This window comes from Aythya marila (genome assembly GCF_965140915.1).
Source record: "Aythya marila genome assembly, chromosome: Z".
NCBI classification, from domain to species: domain Eukaryota; kingdom Metazoa; phylum Chordata; class Aves; order Anseriformes; family Anatidae; genus Aythya; species Aythya marila.
In genome coordinates, this window is record NC_139080.1 from 20,060,424 (window position 1) to 20,083,518 (window position 23,095).

Consider the following 23,095-nt stretch of genomic DNA (forward strand, 5'->3'; position numbering starts at 1 on the left):
TGATCTTATGGTGAAGGTCTTAAGGATGCTGACTTGTCACAGCTTTTTTCCAGAGCATGAGACTTTACCTCTCACCTCTGTGAAAATGGGAATGTCCAAGGCAGAGGCAGGAGACAAGGTTCTCACCCAAAATTCAGGTTGTTGAAAATTCAGTTGTCAGGTACTATACTTCTGGTACAGTACCTGACACAGTGCCATACCTTTCTTCTTCTCACCTCATTGCAGAATGGACATACTCCTCCTATTTTGATCTGAAGCAGAATTCTTTTTCCTGTTATCCTCAATTTTCTCCATGTTGGTTAGTTTTATGAGGGGGATTGCAGAGTTGTACAATGATCATCGTTGTAGTTTTCTTTTTTTTTTTTTTCTTTTAATAATGCGTATTTCAATTTGTCTGCAGTATGTAAAAAGTTTCTCTATTACTGTTTTAGGACACAGCAGGTCAGGAGAGATACAGAACAATTACCACAGCTTACTACCGGGGTGCAATGGGCTTCATTTTAATGTATGACATCACGAATGAAGAGTCTTTCAATGCTGTGCAGGATTGGTAAGTAAAACTTGGATCTCATATTAGATATCAAAGAGAATGTTTGGTATCACCTGTTGTGATAGTGTGAATTATTTTGGAATAGTTATTTCCAGATATGTCCAAGCATTCCAATACCCAAAGGTAGGATTTTTGTTCTTGTGGAAAGACAGTGAATGCTTTAAAATGTGGTACTTCTGATTCTTAGCAACCATTGTATTTTCTGTGATGTCAGTTGATGTATTTATACCACTAAAAACAGCAACATGCTAACAGAGAATAATTCATAAGATACCAGAAAATGTTTCCATAGTTCACAGAAAGAAATGGGATTCTGTGTGTGGGGTTGTCATTTGATTTATTTTTTTTAATGTTGTTTTTAAACTTAGCTGGTTAGACATTACATTTTCATTCATGTGGCTTAAGTGTAAAAATGATGATAAAAGTTTATCAGAGTCTAAAATGGATAGAACCTGTATTACCATATATTTTGTGAATTTGTCTCTATAACAGCATGTCATTTTAATTAGGTATGGATCAACCAGGATCCAAACAATTTAAGGCTTTTTTAAAGTAAAGCTGACCAAAAAGGAAAACTAGAGCTACTCTCAGCTGTCTCCTCTTATCCTTTAAGAGTTATTTTCATATCTGAGGGCCTCCTAGCAGTGCTCTGGGTGATATGAATTGCATTTGTCACATGTGTTCTTTGTGCTTTCTTACACATTGTTACCATGGGAAAATCATGTTTGAGAGAGTATTTCGTTCAGAGTTTGCATGATTGTTCAGTATATTTCTTTGGCTCTTTTTGTTCTTTTAAGATGTGCTTTATTGTATAAGAGTATAAAATATTACAATTAAAAATATTACAATATTACAATAAAAATTACAATATTACAAAATATTACAATATATACAATTTTCAGGACATGCAAGGTCAAAAACACATTTTACATTTGAATTAAAAGGCAATGATGTTATGATGCCTGTTTCTAATGGGAATTGTTGCCTAGCCACAGACTCTCTGATAAAAAACGTTCTTTCTTTCACACTTTTCTACTTATTATTGTGGAAGAAAGTACTACTGAGCCCATGGAGCAGCATCTCTCTCTACACCTGTATATTTTCTTCATCTGGGTATGCTGAATCTGGCCATTCAGCACTCAGAAAATAAGAACTGAGAAACTTAGCTTGACAAGAACCTTAGCTGTACAAGAAATAAAATCTTGTGTTGCCTAACATGTCTAGTTTGAGCACTATGGAGGTAGTCATTCATCCAATGGAAATGGACAACTCCAGACTGTGTCCTACCTTCTCATTGCTGTCCATACAACTCTACGCTGAATTGCTTTTATGAAGCAATTTCTTTCTATTTACTAGAGAATCGATGAACTTATATGACTAGTATAGACCAGATGACTAGCTTTTGGATATACGAATTTATCTGAGAGGAGACTCTGCATGATACTCAAAGTGGAAGACAGGTTTGTTCACTGTAACTTGTTATGCCTAGGGGATATTGTACCCCTTTTGTACAAGCTGAAGGTATCATGCTGAGGGCTTGATGTTATACATTTGCAAGTACTGCTCTGCTCAACAGCATGAAACAGATTCTTCTACCTAATAGTCGGCAGCTGTAATTTGTAGGTGCTGCTGTGTTCCTTAGCAAAACCAAGGAACAAAGGAACCCACCCTCAACCCCTGACCCTGCATGTGTGCCAGCCAGCACCACTGCTTCCTGGTCCTGCCAGCTGAAGCTTTTTCATGGTTTGGTTCTGCTATCCCTTGTCAATGGGCCAATTCCATTCAAGCACTGGGTTATCTGTGTGATAATGGCTGTTGGTGACCAGCTGTAATCTGCAAATCTCATTGCCTCATCTCTAGGCAAACCATATGGTATGCCATGTATTATCTAGATTCCTCTGATACAAAGGTTTCCTTATAGCAACTGTAAATATGAGTACTTGTTATTAATTTCCCCACCTGTTTGTTTTCCAGCCTCCTAAATCTATTGTCATTGCCACTCCTTCTTTCCCAGTGAAAAATAACTAGGCTTCATACAAATTAAAGCAAAACTCACTGTAAAATGAAACAAGAAAATATTTAAAAGTTATGGAGCTTTTAGGTTTGTGAAATATGATTTTCCATAATTTTTAACTAGAAGCTTTATAAACAGTTGGCAGCTGCTGTAGAAATTTGGTGGACAGGGGATTGCATGATTATATGCCTAGAGCTACTGAGGAGTCATCTGCATGATGAAAAGGATGACAGACAGGCAGAGTGTCTCACTTGTCAGGATGAGACATAGATTTGCTTTTATTTTCATTTCTAATTTCATGATCCCAGTTGCTGCCCTGCTGTTCTTCCTCTCTGTTTTATTCTTCCAATCTCACAGTCGATAATTGATTGTATTAATCCATACTGCAGTTTTGATAACAATCAGAGAACTACAGCTTGCTTCTGAATGAAAGAGAAGTTAAAGAAAACTCACAGTTACCAATGCTGCAGGGGACGAAACGTGACTGTGCACATTTGTCTGCATTTGTGAAAGATACAAGGACAGAGAATGAGTGGGAGCTTTAAAACCTCTGTGGGGCTTAAAAGGCTTTTTCCGTGTGATAAACGTGCCTCTGATGGCAGTGGTACCATTTTATATATGTGCACAATGGGCCAAATCCAAGCTCAAAATCCATCAGCTTTAGGGCTTCATCTAGAAATGACATTATATTTAGGACAACGAATTTCCAGGTGCCTCTTAGATCTGAATAAAGGAGTTCATGGTTCTTTAAAATCAGTTTGTTCAAGCTTTTGTACTCATGTTGAAAAAAAAAAAATGTGTTCAATCTGAAATATGGCTGACATCTCTGTTTTGTAACAACAGATGGGTTGTCATATTTACAAATATCCCATGCTTAGGTCAGCATCAATTTGTTTAGCTGTGAGAAAGAATATATCTAATCAGATCATTAACATTTTACATAGAAAAAAAAATCAATGTTTGTATTTTTATTGAAACCTATTAACGCCAATATATGCAACAGTTCATCAGGCAAAAATTTTTCTACCAGTGTGTGAGATTGAGAAAGTGTTTTGTCTTAGAGCCTGGCTGAAAGACTTGAGAGTCCAATAATTTTCCTAACCATACTGCAGATACTTCAGGAAACATTCGTATCTCACCTTCACTAAGTAAAATGAAAAACCTTAAAGATTACAGATGACAGATAAACAAAAGTTGTAACCTAAGTAGATTTTTTGGTATGAGAAAAGAGTATTTCTCCAAGAAAATTCATGCAACATCCCACTAGCTATGTCCCAATTTAATGATTACAACCCTTTTCCATGTCTCTATTGAGATCTCTAATCAGATTTAATCTATTTCAGCGACTAAATTTATTTCTTTATATTGATTTTAGAGAGTATTGCTTGTCTTCTAGCTAGCTCTCCTGAAGAAGAACCAGTCACCTACTTTTATCTCTGCAGTGCATTTACTGGTATTGTTCTCTAAACTAACGTTATTTTAATTATACATTTTCAATTCTTAGAGAGAACTAGAATAAAATGAAAAAAATAAAGAGGCAAAATGCTTTCTTGCACTAGATTTCCAAAGCAATTTGTATTTGAATTGTGCAGCTAACAGGATTTTTTGTTATTTAATTTTTCTTTGTGAAATATTTGGAGTGGCTCATACATCTACACTCAGTCCCTGCATAACCTTTTTCCATGATGGAGAAAAGATGAAACATATTATTTACAGTATTGAAATTCAAAAACAAACAAACAAAAAAATAATAATTATAGGTCTAGACAAAATGGTGAAAGACAGTTTGCCTTCCTGAGACAAGAAGGCTCATTATTAAAAGTACTTGTTTGACTAAGGCAGGGGAAGTTAGTTTGTTTCATGGAGCTTCTATCACTTGTAGCAGGTTAGGTGAACAACCTGTGTTCATGACCAGCATGAACAAGCCAGTACTGCTGCCTAGGAAGCCGTGCCAAGTCTCTGCATGTGTTCCCTCCAAAGAAAACGATGGCAGCAGTAGTCACAGCACTGAACAGTACTCTCCGCATGTAGATACAGATTTTCAGAAGTTCCCAAGGACTGACATTTTCTGATTTTATTCAGTGAGAGAGGGTACATGCTGAAAATCTGGCTGCTAGCAGAAACAGCAAAGTAAACCTGCTTTGACTCAGCAGACATCCTATGGGGCTCTGCCCAGATTTTGAAGCTGCCTTTTGCAGGAGGCCTTTCCTCCAGAAGTGCAGCTAATACTGCTAGTGCAAGGTGTATACTCGGATGTGCTTTCTTGCATTGCAAAATCTGTGAAATGATTCACAGACTCTGGGAGCAGAATTTTTTTCCTGTAAATAGGAACCACTTGGACAGCATCATTTTTCTGCTCAGCTGAGGCCTAAAGAGCCCACATCAGAAACAGACAAGAACCAAAACATGCCATCTAGCTGAATTCTTTAGATAACACCCACATATTTCAAGGAACTAGTCTAATGAAATCTGATATTCTTAAATAAACTTACTTCTTTTTAAATCTAAATAGGAAATAAGTAAATGTTAAGAGTGTCTCCATGCCACTTCAATGCATATTTGTTTTAGGAGTTCAGTTATAATGTCACAGTGCTTGCATTCATTCTTCTTTTATTCTGTCATCTGTAGCATTTACATTTTTAACCTTTTTCATTATTACATTTGGCTAGGGGCTTTTATGACACCTTTCCTCTTAGTGGTTCTCTCCACAGAAGTTGTTAGCCTTATTACAGTGGCTCCTTATGACAGAAAGGAGAAGGTGAAAGCATTGTGCTATTTTTGCAAATGTTTTCAAATCTGTATGTTGAGTTCCATAGAAGTGCCAGGAAAATAAGTGTTCCTGAGTTGAACTTAAAACTGTTGTTATATGTGCAATCTTTCTACCGTTTTACTGAGTGATTTGGGTTTGGAGATTTATTTATAACCAGAATATTTCTAGGTTAAAAACAGCAAGAATGTAAGCCGTGATATAAAAGCCTGAAGTTCTAGGTTGAAATCCAGCTGGATGCTGTGAAACTTTGCACAATCCAAAGGCTAGACAGGGACACTGCATGTAATGGTGTACATTCACTTTAAGTCAGTGCTCTGAACCTGAAAAAGTTGTCCCAGCTCGAAGAGTTTGGCAATATCTATCATGGTATGGTGACTGCTGAAAGGATGCTGTGGAGGGCTTCTTTGTGCAGGTAATCAAAATTTGAGAATACTGCATTGCTGGAATGTCAGATCCCAAAATGTCTCCTCAGGAGACACACAAAGCTGAAGGAACTTAACGACTTTGGACAGATAATTTTTAATGTCCCCTTTGGAAAGGAGTACTATTACATGTCTTAAGAAGTTCAGAGAGTCTTCCACTGAAGATGATTCTCTTCTCTCTTTTTCTCTTGCTTTTTTTCTCCTGTGTGATTAAACAGCTCTACATCTTCTGTTAGTTCAAGCTCATCACCTTCAGGAAGGAATCAGCTGTCAGGAGGTATATATTCTGTCTATTTTATGAAGGAGACAGAGGTTTAGCACACAGCAGACAATTTCTGATTTAATAATTCTGTTATACTGTGCTTATATGTGTATTTTGATATGAAATTGTTGCAGAATTTAGTGCTAATCAATTTAAAAAATTGATTAAAAAAGCAGAATTTAGTGCTGGAACAATGCGAAAATTTAGTGAATTTCAAATTAGAGCCAACAGAATAAATTCTAATCATGTGTCACTCATCTGTACCTATAATACATCGGAGATAGTTATTGGGAATTGGTTCTGGGGAAAGACAATAGAAATGAAACAGTAGTCATCAAGTAAAACCAGAGTAGATCTGTGCAATATAAGGAGCTAAGCCATTACCAGAAACTGTGGTATTGTTTGTTTGTTTTTTTTCCCCTCTCTCTTTTATTTATTTTTTTTCCCGTAGTACACATGGCTTGAATCAAAATCTTCAAAGTAAAATTTGAAGTAGTTTGAAAGCACAGCCTTAAAGAGTGATTATGCTACTATACAAGATAATATTCAGACTTAAGGCTTTAGAAAAAATATGAACATTCACTTCACCATGGCATTAGGCAGCTGAATTTACTGGAATGCCAATAATAATTGTCATTCTGGACAGTGCCATGAAAAAAATAAATAAATAAATAAATAAAATACAGTTTCTTCAAAATATTAGCTTTTTATTTCTTTTTAGCACCCTGAGTAAACTACAAGTTAGCAGGTATAGCTACAGTGTGCTAGAAATTGTTTATTTCAGTGTTCTGTTACATGTTTCTCTTCTAATAAGGGACATGATGGCATTTTTTGAATTGTCATTCAGAGAAAAAAAAAATGGAAAATACATTAGCATGTTAATGGGTGAATATAAAAATTCCTCAAAGCAAACTAGCCCATTAAGTTAATGTCAGCACTGCTACATGCACTTCTAAAGGGCATATGTTCTAAAAGGTTCAGTGTTTTTGCTGCTACCTCTCAACTTTCAGTCTAATATTCATGCTCAACACATGCTTGATCTACAAACAGGCTGTTTTTCTTTTACCTCTCAATATTGAACTTAGTTCTATCATTTCAGAAAAAAAATCCATTATTTGCTGTATATCAGGGAACAAATCTGGAAAGCGCTTCTGGGCAAATGTAACCTCTATCCCTCTTTGACAAAACATGACCCGATGTGCAGCACAATTTGTGCAGTCCTGCTGCAAAGAGCGCTGAGGCAAGCCATGTGTGCCATTCCCCATGCATGTCCTTGGGATCTCTGTCCCATAGGGCTCTGTCTAGACCCAAGATACATCGTGTCCACCAGCAATCCACACACAAACTGAGAGACTGCCATGCAACCAACAGCAACCTCCAGACAGCAGTGCAGGTTAGAGACAGCTGAAGAAGTATTCTGATGGAGGACTCTGGTATTACATATATTAGCTTAGGGATGGACAAAGCCATTTAAGCAAATTCTCTAGTTATTTGATGTAGAGTTTTCATCCAAGCAGATGCATGAAGTTGTGCATTGGTGGATAGTTTCATGTCACTCTCCTATTTAAAACGAATGAAATGCTATTATTGCATAAATGTATTGTGTGAAAAGAACAGGATGAAATTTAAGAATGAATCACAGTTTGGTGTATATTTTCATTTGTCTTCTCTCTGAACAAAAAGGGGACTCGTATTCTTTACCGACTTAAATATAAGAAACAAAGAAATGAAATTTCCACTTTTGCCTTTTAATGTTCACTCTTGGAAATGGACATCTGCAATGGTTTTACCCAGGTGGGCAGCTGAGTTCCACCATGGCTGCTCTCTCACTCCCACTACTCAAAGGGGAAAGGGAAGAAAATATGGTACAAAGGGCTCAAGCATTGAGATAAGGACGGGGAGATCACTCAACAATTATCATAATGGGCAAAACAGGCTCAGAGTATGGAGATAGTAAGATTCATTGCTTATTAACAAGCTAGAGAAGTGGAAAACAAAGGAAAGAAACCAGAAATGCCTTCCCTCCATCCACCTTCTTCCACCTTCTCCCCCTGAGCAGCGCAGGGGAATGGAGAATGGGGACTGCAGTCAGTCCCTGATGCTTCATCTCCTCTGCTCCTTCTTGGTCCCTCTCTGCCCCTGCTCCCCGTGGGGTCCCTCTCATGGATGCCATCCTTCCCAAAACGAGCCTGCGGGGGCTGCCCACAGGCAGCAGCTCTTCAAGCACTGCTCCCACACGGCTCCGTCCCACGGGGTCCATCCATCCCCCAGGAGCAAACTGCTCCAGCACGGGTCCCCCACGGGTGGGGGCAGCTCCCCCCAGACCCCCTGCTCCTGCGTGGGCTCCTCTCCACGGGCTGCAGCTCCGGCCCGGGGCCTGCTCCTGCGGGGGCTCTCCATGGGCCGCAGCCTCCTCCAGGCCACATCCACCTGCTCCACCGGGGGCTCCTCCACCCATGGGGGGGCTGCAGCGTGGAGATCTGCTCCATGTGGGACCCATGGGCTGCAGGGGGACAGCCTGCTCCACCAGGGGCCTCTCCCTGCACAGCCCGCAGGGGTACTGCTGCTGCCTGCCTGCAGCACCTCCTGCCTTCTTCCTGCAATGACCTGGTGGCTGCAGGGCTGCTTCTCACTCCTCTCTCTCTCCCAGCTGCTGTTCCCCAGCAGTATTTTTTTTTCCCCCTTTCTTAAATCTGCTGTCACAGAGGTGCAAACAGACATGCTTATTGGCCCAGCTCTGGCCAGTGGCTGGGCCCTTATCCAACATGGGGCAGCTTCTGGATTTTCCTTGCAGAAGCTACTTCAGTGGCCCCCCTGCTACCAAAACCTTGCCACGTAAACCCACTACAACTTTGTTACACAGCACATTTAACTACAATTCTTTGGTCTTCATAAACTTAACACTCACTTTATTTTACTTTTCACTTATTTCATTAAGAGGAATTAAGTCCAATGATAAATTAGCTGTGCTTCTAAAACAAGAATAGCAAATCACTAAAAATCATATCAAGACATTTATAAAAAGAGTAATACTTGGTGAAAAAAAAAAAAAAAAAAAGTGCTTTAAAATATTTAAACAATATTCTGCATTCCATGTCAGTTTGCTCGTCAGCTTTTCATGAATCATTTGGTACTGAATTCCTGATGTTGCACATTGCATATAGAAAACTTAGTTCTGTGAGAGGATATCTTATTTTTTTCCCTTAAAAGTTTGTCATGAAACATAATTTAGATCACAAATGCTAAACTGGTGCCAGCTTAAACCACCTACATACTTTCCAGTTTGGCAGACATACTCCAAACACTGCTACAGTGTTTCTTCCCAGTACATTCAAAAAAAGAATAACACCACATTTCAAAGTAAAGCATGCAGCATATTCCTAAAGATTTGAGGAGCAGCATATACTGCAACTGATTCTTCCTAAAATAAAAGGAAACTTTGAAGAAAGGAAAATGTTGTAAATCACTTGTTTTCTATTTTTAATTACAGCTTTCTATAATTTTCAGCATATCATCCTTAACACTCATGACGGACCAACAAAAACATTCAGTGTCTAAAAACATTCAGTGTCTAAAATCTGTGTTTGTTGCTTGAAGTTTTGGGTGTGCAAGAAAATAATGTATAATGATTTATTGTCACTGGTATTGCCAAATGCATGGCTTTAGGTTTTCCTGGTAAGCAGCTTTAAGTGATGAAAAAAACCATGTGCCTGTTCTTTTAAGGCTCTTTCTGATAACATATCTGATGTTAGGTTTAAGCAGCACAGTAGATGGACAACATTGCTTTGATGAAGATAATTTTTTTTATAATTTTATTTCTGCTAAACCCTGAATCTAAATATGCATATTACACATGGAAATTTATGCAAATCCTTATCCAACTGTTTTTGTCTTGAAAACAGTAAACCTTTGATTTAAAAGTTCAAATCTCATCATATAATGTTTTCAATAGGTTTACTGTAAAAAAAAAAAAATATTCTTGCATTGTAGCAGCTAATCAGAAAAGACAGCTGATAACTTTTCATGATATTTTTCGTTTTTCTATTTTTATGTTCTTCAACCATAGAGAAAACACACTGTGGGGCTCATCCATACTTGTTTCTTGGTCCTACAGGCCACTCCTCTCATTCATTTTGCTGTGAGACAAAGCACTTCTGCAGAAGGTTCTCTATCCACCTGAACTTTCTTCACTACAGAAGTGTGATCCTCTTTTTAGACACCAGGCTTCTACCCAATATCAGGGTGTTTGCTCAGCTCTGCTGAGCTGCATCAAGCTGTATTAATGATGACAATGGAGAGTCTAAAAAGAAAAGGGAACAAATATCATCTGGACAGAATTTTCTCAGGCTGTTCCAAGTGTCTTTTTTTCCCCTCAAATCTGAGATGGGGCAGCATAGTCACAAAGACATGATAGCAATCATTCACCCAGATCTGCTTGTTTGCCGGTGGCTGATCAGAGTGCAGCTGATGTCAGTATTATGCTTCAGGAATTCACCAGCAGGATGAAGACACTTCCACTGGACCTACCTGGCTTAGTGAGTGGCTTACATATTTGCCTGTTTTTTTGTTTTTTTTTTCACTTTTGGCTCACATGGTAGTTGATTAGGACCACCATTGGCTATAACTGGACAATACTCACTGCAAGGTGAGCAGGCTAGATGGGAGCATCATGCACTGCAGCCTGTCTGTTAGCAGCAGCTGCAGACTGGCAGATACATCACTGTGGCTGCGCCTCTTCAGCAGCCCTCACTCATACAGATATGGGCTACAGTTTTGGGGATGAATTTCATCTCCTCTTACCAGCTCTGGGCAGTACCAGCTACATTGCTCCTTCCATAGGCCATTTTTCCTCACTCAGGAGTCACAGAATCACAGAATTGAAGGGGTTGGAAGGGACCTCAAAAGATCATCGGATCCAACCCCCCTGCCAAAGCAGGTTCCTTAGAGCAGGCTGCCCAGGGAGGCATCCAGACGGACCTTAAATACCTCCAGAAAAGGAGACTCCACAATCTCCCTGGGCAGCCTAACCCTATGCTCCATCACCCTCACCGTGAAGAAGTTCTTTCGCATGTTGGTGTGGAACTTCCTGTCCTCTATCTTGTGACCATTACCCGCAAACCAGTGAAAAGAGGTTGGCCAAATCCCTCTGTCTCTGTATTTATACACATTGATGAAATTCCCTCTCAGTCTTCTTCTCTCCAGGCTGAACAGACCCAGGTCTCTCAGCCTTTCCTCATAAAGAAGATGCTCCAGGTCCTGTATCATCTTTGTGGCTCTCCACTGGACTCTTTCCAGGAGATCCCTGTCTTTTTTGTACTGGGGAGCCCAGAACTGGACACAGTACTCCAGGTGAGGCCTGACCAGGGCAGAAAAAGGAAAACATGGAAGGAAAACACGGAAGTTCTGATTTGAAACACCAAAATATTTTATTTGAGAAAACATGACAAACTGTGCCACATCTGGCAATAAGATAGGTCTGCCTTAACAATCCTAATACTTCAGTTTTATTCAGTTTTAATTCCCAGGAGTACATGTGGCAGAATTATCCTCTAGCTTATGAGTGTCTGCCCATTGTTATTTATGAACACACAGCAAGCAGCAGAACATACCTATTTTGTAGTCTGCTATCTCTCAGCTGGTAACTGAACTGAACATCAATAATTAATAATAATAGTGCAGATGTGACAGTCTGAAAATAAACTTGCTTTGTTGGAACAGAAATTTCACAATGGAGTTTCACTGCATGGCTGATGGGGCAATATAGATACTCAGCTAGTCAGAGAACTGTTGTTACATAAAGGAAGTGTCTTCCATTCTGCTCCTGATCCTGATCCTGCTTGTATTCATGTATGGTCACAGGCAGTTACACTAGGGTAGACGAAAACAAACCAGAAGATGAGATTAACATCTAAATGCTGCTATGCTTAACTAATATTCATTAATTAAACTGTTCTATGATACTCTTAATGAAATATGCTGTTTTGTCTATTTTTTTCCTGGACAAGATGATACACTTCCATTTTCCAAAAAGTTAGAGTGGAAAATGCCTTTGAGAAGCCAATGTTGATCTGCTGGAGTTTATTAAGAAGATAAACAAACTTAAGCATGGTAATACAACCATATGCCATGGGAAGTATATGAAATACTGATTCCAATATTCACTCTGGTCTTTCTCTTTATTTTATAGACAGTCACAGCCAGTAGCAAATAAAATAAAATCTGGCATGTTATCATCCACTCACAAACTTCTCTTTGTCAGCAATAAATGTCACAAAGCCTTGTGGCAATGGTAGTTTTTGTTGGCTGAACAGTAACTAATACACTCTTTTTATCTCCCTGTAACCATGCATGTTGACAAAGTCACCCTGTCACTCAGCATTCCCAAATGAAAGCTTTGCTGTCAGCCAACAACTATGAGTTTTATCAGCAGCTCATTAATATCTCTAAACTGTTGCCACTCTCAGCTCAAGTGACATAAAATTTACTTTCCTCCATACTCTAGTCTATTTATTTGTAGCTTTGGACAGATATTGTGGCCCCTGCATCAAACTCAAACACTGAGATTCACTGAAAAAGCCTTTCCTGTTGGGAACTTCAGATTTGCAGCTATCTTCTTTGGATTGGGATAGTGTCAATAGTACCAAAGGCTGCAGTTTCGCTCATGCAGCCTGGAAGTTGTTTCAAAAGCCAACAAACCCAACAAAATATGAGTCAGCAGCAGAGCACTGTATAGCTATGTGAGTATTTTGACAGATTTTTGATGGAGTACCCTCTCACTTATTACCTCCCTCACCTCTGCTACCACTCAGGTCACTTTCTTTCTTCTGCTAGCTCCTGTCTGTCTGACTTCAACACAGCTTGTTTAAATTGTCAAGTATTGGTAATTTTAAAAGGATGATAGCTATGTGAGATACAGGCTGTATGTGGGAGAGTACAAGTTTTATTGGAATTTAGCCCACCAATCAAGCAGGACAAGTGACATCAATGTTCTTATATCTAGACTCAAACTGCGAAGTAACATAGCAATGTAATCCAGTAGTAGTAGTTATTTTTTAAGCATAACCTCATAGTATTAAGTTCTATCCTGCAACTGAAGAAACCTTTGGAGTGTCTGTAATCAGAATATTGCAAGACTCTGACCATTAAACCAAGAAATAGATAGTGTATGCTTAATAATGAATGCTTTAATTAAAAAAAAAAAAAAGTAGTGTCATTTTGTCAGTCCTATTTCTTGTTTGAGCCACTGCCAAATCCATGCAAAGAATATCAAGTCATGAACAAATTAAATATAATTTCTGGAAATTTCAGCTTCAAGAAAGTCATGAACCGTGACTTAAAACAGGTCTTAAAGCTATTGTAGTGATAGATTCCAGCTCGCAGGCAGAGCAAATTACAGGATACATGAAGAACTGTATATTACACCTTCTAAGTACACACATATATTCTGGATATGCCTGGTACAAATCTAACAGACTTGTAAAAACATCAAAACCTAACTCTGTTGCAAAAAATAAAAATAACTTAAAATAACTTAAAATAAAATAAAACAAAATAACTTAAAATAACTTAAATAAAATAAAATAAAATAAAATAAAATAAAATAAAATAAAATAAAATAAAATAAAATAAAATAAATCCAAAGCTAAAGCCTGAAGGATGAATTTCCATTAGAAAAAATTGTTTTTATCATATGCATGTTAGAGACAAATTAACCTTTCTGACTTTCTAGGTTTATGAAGATAAAGTTAAAAGATAAGGTTAAAAATATGGAAAATGAATTCTTAACCTGAATTACAGACATTCTGTAACAATCCAGTGCTCACTCCTTCTCAAAATGTGAAAGTCATTATAGCACTTCTCTTTTTGTAGGATAACCAGGACAGAAAAGCCCATCTTCTATTTGAGTCAAGGTTTCATGTGTTTATTAGGTAGGCTTTAGAGGAAAACATAGTTCTACAATATCTAATTTCTCCAGGCATCATGAGATACTCATGCAGAACTGGCAGTGAAAACAGCGAGCCTTGGAGGTCACAAGATGCTTATAAAACTCCCCAGGGGGACCAAAGGAGAGACAGCATCCTCCTGCTGTAATTCTTACTCTGTGCTGGCTGACAAAGAACTTAGGACTGTCTCAGCAGAGTGCATTGCAGCTGCATTTGCTGTGTAACACAATGTTCCACAGAAAAGTTCAAGACAGCTGAGCCACTACAGCAAGACTCTGGAATAACACTGCTCCCAATACTTTGTTAATTTTGCTCCAGCTGACCTTAGGTATAACCATGCAGTGCTTAGTTCATGCAGTATAGACTTCGAATGCAAACTACTCCTGCAAAATAATTGCAGTTCTCCGTGTGGATAGGGTGACAAAACCCAGCACACACAGCCTGTGATTTCAGGAAGTTCCTTGTAAGCAGTAAGCAGAAGGGGTCAGGCAGCAGCTCAGTGATCACACAATAGATGTCTCATCTATACATTGCTGCCTCAACAAGAGAGGGTGAACTATGGTTTCAGAGGAGTTGTGGGGAGGGAATCAGAAGGCTTGTGCATGGCTCCTGGAAACACTGAGGAAAATGAAGAGAGGCAGGTGCATATCAGCTCTACCTACCAGGAACAGTAGGGACCTCACTCCATCCTCCTTTTTTTTTTTTTTTTTTTTTTTTTTTCTTGCCACCATTGGGATTAAAACTTACTTCACACATAAAATCAAGAGAAGAGCTGTAGCTGCCTTGTGTTCACAGCAGGGAGGCTTTTCATAAACTCTTCACTCCCCCTACTTGTAGCAGCCATCCTCTGCCATGAGTTCACATTGTAAGAGCAATTTACTCCAAGGAAAAGAATAAATAAATGTATTTTATCTTAAATTTTATCTTTCACTGGAACAGGCTGCCCAGGGAAGTGGTGGAGTCACCATCCCTGGAAGTCTTCAAAAGACGTTTAGATGTAGAGCTTAGGGATATGGTTTAGTGGAGGGCTGTTAGCGTTAGGTTGGAGGTTGGACTCGATGACCTTGAGGTCTCTTCCAACCTAGAAAATTCTGTGATTCTGTGAAATTACCTCCTGTCACATGCACTATAAATATATACTTACAGTGCTTTGGTCACAGCAAGTGAAAAGGTGTTATATCAATTAAAAGACAATTGATATGGAAAGGCTCCCCTGGAAAACCAACACTTTGTGTTTTCAGGCCCAATTTGACAAAGACAAGTCTAAATGACATCCATAGTTTTTCCATATCTACGTTTTAAACTTTGCCTTTCAGATGTACCCTAAACAACACAACCAGCATCTGCCATGTGAGGTGATTGCTTTTCCTCTTGTTCCTGGAGGGCAAAACTCTGTAGGAAATCCATACTAATTGAACTGAAATATGCACTTTGCTAGACATTAGGAGAGGCAAACTGTACTAAGGGAAGCAAAAATAAAGAAAATATATAAATAAATAAATTATATTTCAAAACAAGTCTGAAGAAAAAACAGGTCTCTAGCAGTCTCTAGTGCGAAAGAGAGAGAAGCCTGGATATTGCAGCTCCCTTATTATAAACAATGAGATAATGCAACTGAGTGTTACAGCCTCTGGGAGAAAAGCAAAGAACAAAATATGAAACAGACAGAAAGGATATGGAAGTAAACCCTCTTTTGATGCAATATTTAATATCAGTCTTTTCACTTTCAGCTCCTGGGTGAGAATCACCAAACACATCATTAAGACCTAGTGACAAGTCACCCATAAAAAAAAACACTGCACCTGCAATTTAAAAAAAAAAAAAAAAAAAAAAGCAGAGATTAAAATTGCATGGGTGTAAGCTGTGGAAAAGTTGAGAGAAATAACAAACATCTCTTTTGTATTATATTTTTAGATGTGCAAATTTAAATTAGCTGTCATAGACTCTATTTTTATTTAGTACAGTCTTTGTAATCTTTGTAATAATTCACATTTTTATGAATTTTTAAACCACAAATACTCAATGGTTTACACAGCAGTTGAAGTTGTATTTCTAAGCAGACTTAAAGACTGTTCCTTCGTAGAAAATCAATATTGGTAGCTGATCTTAAATACAAGTCCTTTTTCCTTTTTTATAATCTTCATAAAGTTTTGTTGTCAATATGTGAACAGATTACTGAAAATATAGAAGTAACCAAGAATGACCAGCAAATATTACCCCTAGATGAAAATTCATACAGTATCAGTTAAAAGAGGTTTATATATGGGAAAAGTCATGGGTGTTTGGAATTACTTTTCAGTCTCCATGGAGACTCTTCACTGAGTTAGTTACTGCAGTTAAAGCTTAGATATATAAATAAATGCACAGGTACTACAGCTAGAGGGGAAGTCTGGGTTTACTGGAAGCTTCAGAAGTGCTTTCTGTACTGTGTACCACAGTAAAACTATCTTCTAGATGCACTGTGTTACTATGAAAGCAAAAACTAATCTTTTCCTCAAGTGTAAATTATTATTTTTTTTTAATCTGAATAGTTATTTAGATGTCTTCATATTTCCCATACCATAGGACAGAACTTCCAGGGCTCATATTTCCAGAAATCGGGGGTATGTTGCAGGTTCTTTTGCAGGTATACGATAGCTGCAAGCCGTGATCAAAACCTTAACTTGTTTTAATTCCAGTTCTACACTGAAGTATTTTTCTCTCACAGTAAGGTCACACTGGGAAAACCCACTCAGAATTGATTGTGTTAACAAGAGATATTCCAACAGCAGAAGGGAACTGTGTAAAGGGGTGACAATATTGCAGATCTCAAAGAGGCTGAAAGCACTGTCTCACACAGCAAACAGGGAGTACATGCAGACATAGCAAATGATATGAGGCCCCATCTCATTTTTGGACAGAAGGGCAAAAGCCTAAATGGACAGAAAGGAGGATTTTGAATGAGGAAACTGATAAAAGAAATAGGTCCTCCAAATGAAAGTCAGATGAGGAAAAGCAAAGTGTTTGTCAAGAGTGATAGTTCTGTTGGAAAGTAGATATGTTTCTAGTAGAGAAGGATGGGAAGGTGATCAGATGTCACTCAGAGCTTTCTGCAAGTCAATTTCTACAATAGGCAAAGGGCAGCAGCTCTTTCTGAGGGGCACAGGGCTGCCAGAGGTATCGGGAGAATACCCTTATTCTTGCTGTGGGAGCCAGAGGATGCCACCAATTGGAGGAAGCTGAGTGAGCGCTGAGGAGTGCGGCAGGAAGGATCATCCCCCACAGCCTGGGTCTCAGGCTGCAAGTGGGATGGATGGAGCAGGAGGTCTCATACACTAAAACTGCTGGGGAACGGCTGCTGGAATCCAGTCTGTATCTGGTTATTGTTATTTATCTTTATTCATACATCCCCTCATACTGATTTCTCTCCATAGTCTCCATTGCAGCTCTTCAAAAACTATTTTTCACTATTCTGTGGCTCAGCTATCTTCCATACATTCTGGCCTATAGACATCTTCGTTTTCCTTGGTTTTCTTCTTGAGTATCTTGAGGCTGCTCTTCCAAAACCAGGGTTTATCCACATCATGTTTACCTGGTTAAAGACTTCATAGGAAGGGATGAAACTGGAAAGAAGCAAAAGTTTTTACTGGGAAGGTGAAGAATTCTGTAGACTAAGTGTACTACATAAAACAGAAGGTTTGAAAAATATATTTGAGCAGTTCTTGGAGTGATTCTGTTTTGTTTTCACACAGGAGAGTCCACTCATGGACATGTATCAGTAGAAAGTCCCTGCAAAAATTCTCTTCTGTTTCAGTCTTAGTTCATATAGCAAACTACTGAAGTTGACTTTCCTGACAGTAAAGGTTATCTTGAGAAAAATATAGCAAAAGACCAAAGAAGGGTATTTCAATATTGATCTGGTATATTCATAGCACAAAGTTGAAGCTGATAATGACAATCCTTTCTCCTCAAAATCATTTCCTGAACATTAAGGACTAAAGTGAACTTTCAAAGCACGGTTAGCTTAAAACAGCCATGAACTGTGCTACCCTAGAACCACAGGGATGGCCTGGAAAAGTTCAGGTATCTGTCTTCTCCCTGAATGTGGCTGGTAACCCACACTGTTTTCTGAAAGAAGAAGTTGAAATACTAGAGTTCATCCCATGAGTGAAAGGTGATGGAAATACATTAAACAATTAATTTACCTATTGGGTAAGTTAAGGCAGTTCATATTTCTATGAGGTGTGCAAAGGGAGGAGGGCTGAACACTCGCCCATGCTCTTCCATCCTATTATCATATACAGAGGAAGTGCTTAAGTTTGCTTTTATGGTCCCCAGACTATAGCAGTCTCACATGCAGCCAGCTTATTCCCCAGCCATGCACAGATCTTGCTAGCCTCTGCCCTTGCCTAGCCAGTCAGGCAGAACTAGAGGAGTGTTTTGAAGTGTAAAATTGCACTGTGTGTGCATGTTGGATTAAAATATTATTGTACAATCTTACAGATTGCATGGCTCCCTGACACAATTTAAATGCAGATGGTTTTTACCATTGTACAGGCAAAAATCTCCCGTGGTTTCCTGCCTGGATACAGTACCGTGGCTTTCCATTTTCCCTAATAATCTTGTTGCCCCTGAGTAATTTCCTACGTTCACATTCTAGTAAATGTTCCACATTTGCTGTTTGTTTTGCTGCTGTTTTCATAGTAGGATTTCCTGTGTAGCTGAGATGATATGGAACACCCAGTCCTTTTCTGCTTTATTGTCTCATGCTGTATCTATTCCTTTTTGTTTTCCTTGTAAAACAAAACAAAACAAAACAAAATGGGGGTGGGAGGAGAGAGAGAGCAGGGTATCTAGATCCTAGCCCCATGCAAGTTATGCTTCAAGCTGAATGCAAAGCAAAATGGAATTCTCCTTCTGGCTTCAATAAGACCAACTTTTCCTTGTCTGTCTCCTTCTTTTGGCTTATTGGGATATGCAGCAGTCTCAAAAAAACATGTTCTTGATCTCATTTTCTTTAATAAAGATGTTGGAATTTTTTTTTTTTAATGAAGTTTTGCATGCTACAAAACCTACTGTGGGAAATGATGATTTAGGCTCATTCTTATGTAGTAGAATATTTGGATCATTAATTCCATGATGTCTGTACACATCCAATTTTTATACTTCCTATGCTTTTTCACCCTGTTAGAAGTATTATCTCCTACTGGAATCAACCTTCCAACAGACTTGGACTGACCTGAAATCAAGGTCTTGATTTAGATGTTGAAAAAAAATCTCCTCATGGTAGTAGAGGTCACCAGGAAGTGAATGGCATCATAAAAAAAATCTATTTCTCTATGTGAATGTATTTATTTTTATTAGAGATCAGTGATATGGTTATTAATTACAAACTCCACAAAATGCAGCACTTCTTTCTTATGTGGTGAGATAAGAACCACAAAATCAAACTGAATGCACTCTTCATGAGCATCCTTGGAGTGAAAATTCTTGTAATCACAAGTGTTTGGATTTTTAAGCATTATTAAGTCAATCACACTTCAATTTTACTCACTTGCTTTTTGGGCTTCTTTATTTATCCTGAAGGCACTGTGGTCTTTTCCTGGGTATACCTAATTGAAAACTATTGATTTGTTATATATTGGTTATTCTTTTTTTTTTTTTTTTTTTTTTACAGCCATGTCCAACATATAAGAATTTGCTGCAGAGAAAGCTAAATATCTCCATAGTGTTAAAAATCAAGTTTTAAATATCTTTTATTTTCTCATTTGCAGATATATCTAAGGCCATCAAAAAAGAAATCAGCAAGTCCTTCCTAATTAAATGCCTGAGAAATATTAATAATATTGCTTGTTTAATATTCATCATTTGGTTAGCATTTACAGCATTCTTTTTGATTCCCATCTCCCAGTGAATTTTTTTTTTTATTTAATTCTGCATTCAAAAAAAAAATAAAAATAATAATAATAAAAGAGGAAACCAAAGGAGAGGAAAGAGTTTCTGAAAAGAACGCATAAATACCTTGTTGCAGTTTCCTTCTGAGCCTTAGCAATGAAGACTGAAGGAAATGTCTTTCAGTTTTATCTAGTATTTGGACAGCAGTGAGAGAAGCAAAAGTTATGAAAAAAAAAAGAAGATGGAATCCTAAATCAGGTGGCAAATTATTTTGTTGTTTTTCTCTGCTTCTTCTTTGGGTATTTAAAATTTTAAATTAGAATATTTGGGGTTGTAGATCACTTGGGGGGCTTTGAATTTTTAGAAGATGAATTATAATAAAGTAGAAAATAGAAAATAGCATGAGTGAAAACTAAAAGGCCCAAATTAAATGATTTTAAGAAATTGAAGTTGAGTCTGAATAGTTAGATTCCATTCTCAAGAAGGATAGGAAAGAGTGATATGAGACTTTTTTTTTCTTTGTCTTTACTGAGGAAAGAGAATTGAGATTTCATCAGGTCAGAAGTATTGGATATACTCATTCCAGCCATTTTCCATTTTGGGAAACTCTCTACGTGGGTAGCTAACAGGCAGTACAGATTTTGTGCTAGATCACTGTAAGACAGAAGAGCAGTGCTGCTCAGCCTCCAGGCCAGGGCTAGTTTAAAGCCAGAGCAAATTATTGCATTTAGAAACCACAGGAACCCATCTGTGCAGCCAGGGCATATGCCAGGGCTAAGCAGGCATCCCTGGCGCATCAGTGTCCTTGCTGTTGTCAGCAGAGCTTTAGACCTCTGAGGAACAGGGTTCAAGAATATAACCTTTTAAAGTTTTACACAAATTCCAGACATATTCTAAGATAAAATGTCATACTCACAATAAAAATAAGTCAGTATATATGCCTACTGATATATCTAAAAACAAGCAGACAAAAAATGAAAATAAATTACTCTGAAGCTAATCTTCCTCCAGACACTTACTGCTTTCCTAGGTGAATTCATTGCAGCTCGTAATTCATAATATTTTTTAAACTCAGCCCTATGTAATCATATACCTGTAACTTAGTGAGTAGGTGGTAAATGCAGTATAAACTAGAAACACAACAAACAACAGAGTGTCGGTTTAGCAAAGCACACCTTGATCTTGGTGTCTTAGACACATTAAAAAAAAGACAGATGTTGTTTGTTAAAGTAACTAAAAAAAAAAACAAAAAAAAAAAACAAAACAAAAAAAAAAAAAAAAAAAAAAAAACAAAAAAAAATACCTGTGTGGTTCTTAGATCAGCATTAATTAAGTATAATTGTTTTGCTTGCACCTCACACAAATAATACATCCAGAGTGCTTTGTTGTTATCTTCAAATATGTTTGATTGCTAAAGAGTGTTTTGGAAGATCTGCAAAGTCTGGCATTTTTCAGATTCAAAAATGAAGAAAGAGTTGGGTTTCAGTTTTTCAACCTCAGTGACTGTGTTGTGGATGAGCAGTCTGTCCAATATCAGGCTTTCTGCATAAATTTCAACCTGTTTTTTGTTGTCACTGGTCTATAATGAAGTGTGACCAAAAAGAAAAAAAAAAAAAAAAAAGACAACTAGACAACTAGGGAAGAATGGAGCCATGATCATGAATGTGTTAACTTACAAAACATTTCAGCTGTAGGAAAAATGCAATTTGTGATGACATACAGTTGACAGATGTCCTAGGAAGGAAGGTGTTAATCTTCAAGTAGACAGAGTTAATTAGAATAATAGGAGGATATAAGAATGAGGTCTGTAAATTCTATTACTGATATTCTTATGTCAATATAAGATATTACAGGAAAAGCAGACAATTGAACTTTGGGGGAATTATGAACTGCAAAGAGATTATAACCTAATTGTTGACACTTGGTCAATATGAATGATTTTTGTGATGGATTTTAAACCCTATTATAAGAATGTGTATAATTATCTGATCTGAACACAGTATATGCTGAAAAAGGACCTAGAAAGAAATTCTCTGACAATCATTTTCAGCCTTATCTGGTCTGCCTGATAAAAGTCCAGCATTTTAGAAAAATGCTGGACAAGAAATAGGTCTGTAAACAGACAAGAAATAGGTCTCTAAACCAGTAGGGAGCACATCCTATGTCTGGCCTGCAGCTGGCTACATCATTGGGCTGGGCAAGTCCTGTTTCCGTGGCCAAACTAACACAATTTTTTTCAGATTTCAGTAAACCAAATATATATATATATATATATATATATATATATATGGCAAGGTAGGCTCAAAAACTCTCAGGTAGAAAAGGTATTTATATTAAGATGCCTGCATGAGTAGCAAGTGCTCTGAACACTGGCTGGTATGGTAGAAAAAGGATCCTTGCCATTGAAATTGTATGTTTGGGAAGACTACATAATTCCTTCTCTTTATTTCTATTGTGAAGGTACAGGTGGTAACAAAACAAACTGGAGTCCTTTGCAAGCTACACAGTCTCTCTCACAAGAAAGTCAATTCAGTTCTGCTCTTACCAGTTTCAAGAAAGAAAATATTTTCCTCACCCTGGCATTTTCCCCAGTTCTTACTTGAGTAAACTTATCCTCTTCAAAGAAAAAAAAATATATATATATTTTTATATATATTTTTATATATAAATATATAAATATAGATATATATTATAATATATATATTATATATATATATTTATATATAAATATAAATATAAATATATATAATATATATATTATATATATATATATGTATTTATTTATTTATTTATTTATTTATTTATTTATTTTTCTTTGAAGAGGATAAGTTTACTCAAGTAAGAACTGGGGAAAATGCCAGGGTGAGGAAAATATTTTCTTTCTTGAAACTGGTAAGAGCAGAACTGAATTGACTTTCTTGTGAGAGAGACTGTGTAGCTTGCAAAGGACTCCAGTTTGTTTTGTTACCACCTGTACCTTCACAATAGAAAGAAAATTAAAAAATAGAAAGAAATAAAGAGAAGGAATTATGTAGTCTTCCCAAACATACAATTTCAATGGCAAGGATCCTTTTTCTACCATACCAGCCAGTGTTCAGAGCACTTGCTACTCATGCAGGCATCTTAATATAAATACCTTTTCTATCTGAGAGTTTTTGAGCCTACCTTGCCATGTCACTGCTTCTCAGTTACATGTCCTTACTATCATACTTCGGGATATTTAAAAGATTATTTTAATACCTTTTGGGAACTCAAAGTCA

The 23,095-nt window shown here is 37.5% G+C and overlaps 1 protein-coding gene across 1 annotated transcript in view; it reads left to right on the forward strand.

Moving 5' to 3' along the window:
• RAB3C (RAB3C, member RAS oncogene family) overlaps positions 1-23,095 on the forward strand; it is a 135,884-nt gene that overhangs the window by 66,410 nt on the left and 46,379 nt on the right. Inside the window, exon 3 of the mRNA XM_082782736.1 lies at positions 432-550. Coding sequence (XP_082638862.1) covers positions 432-550 — 119 coding nt within the window. The remainder of the gene's footprint in view (positions 1-431; positions 551-23,095) is intronic.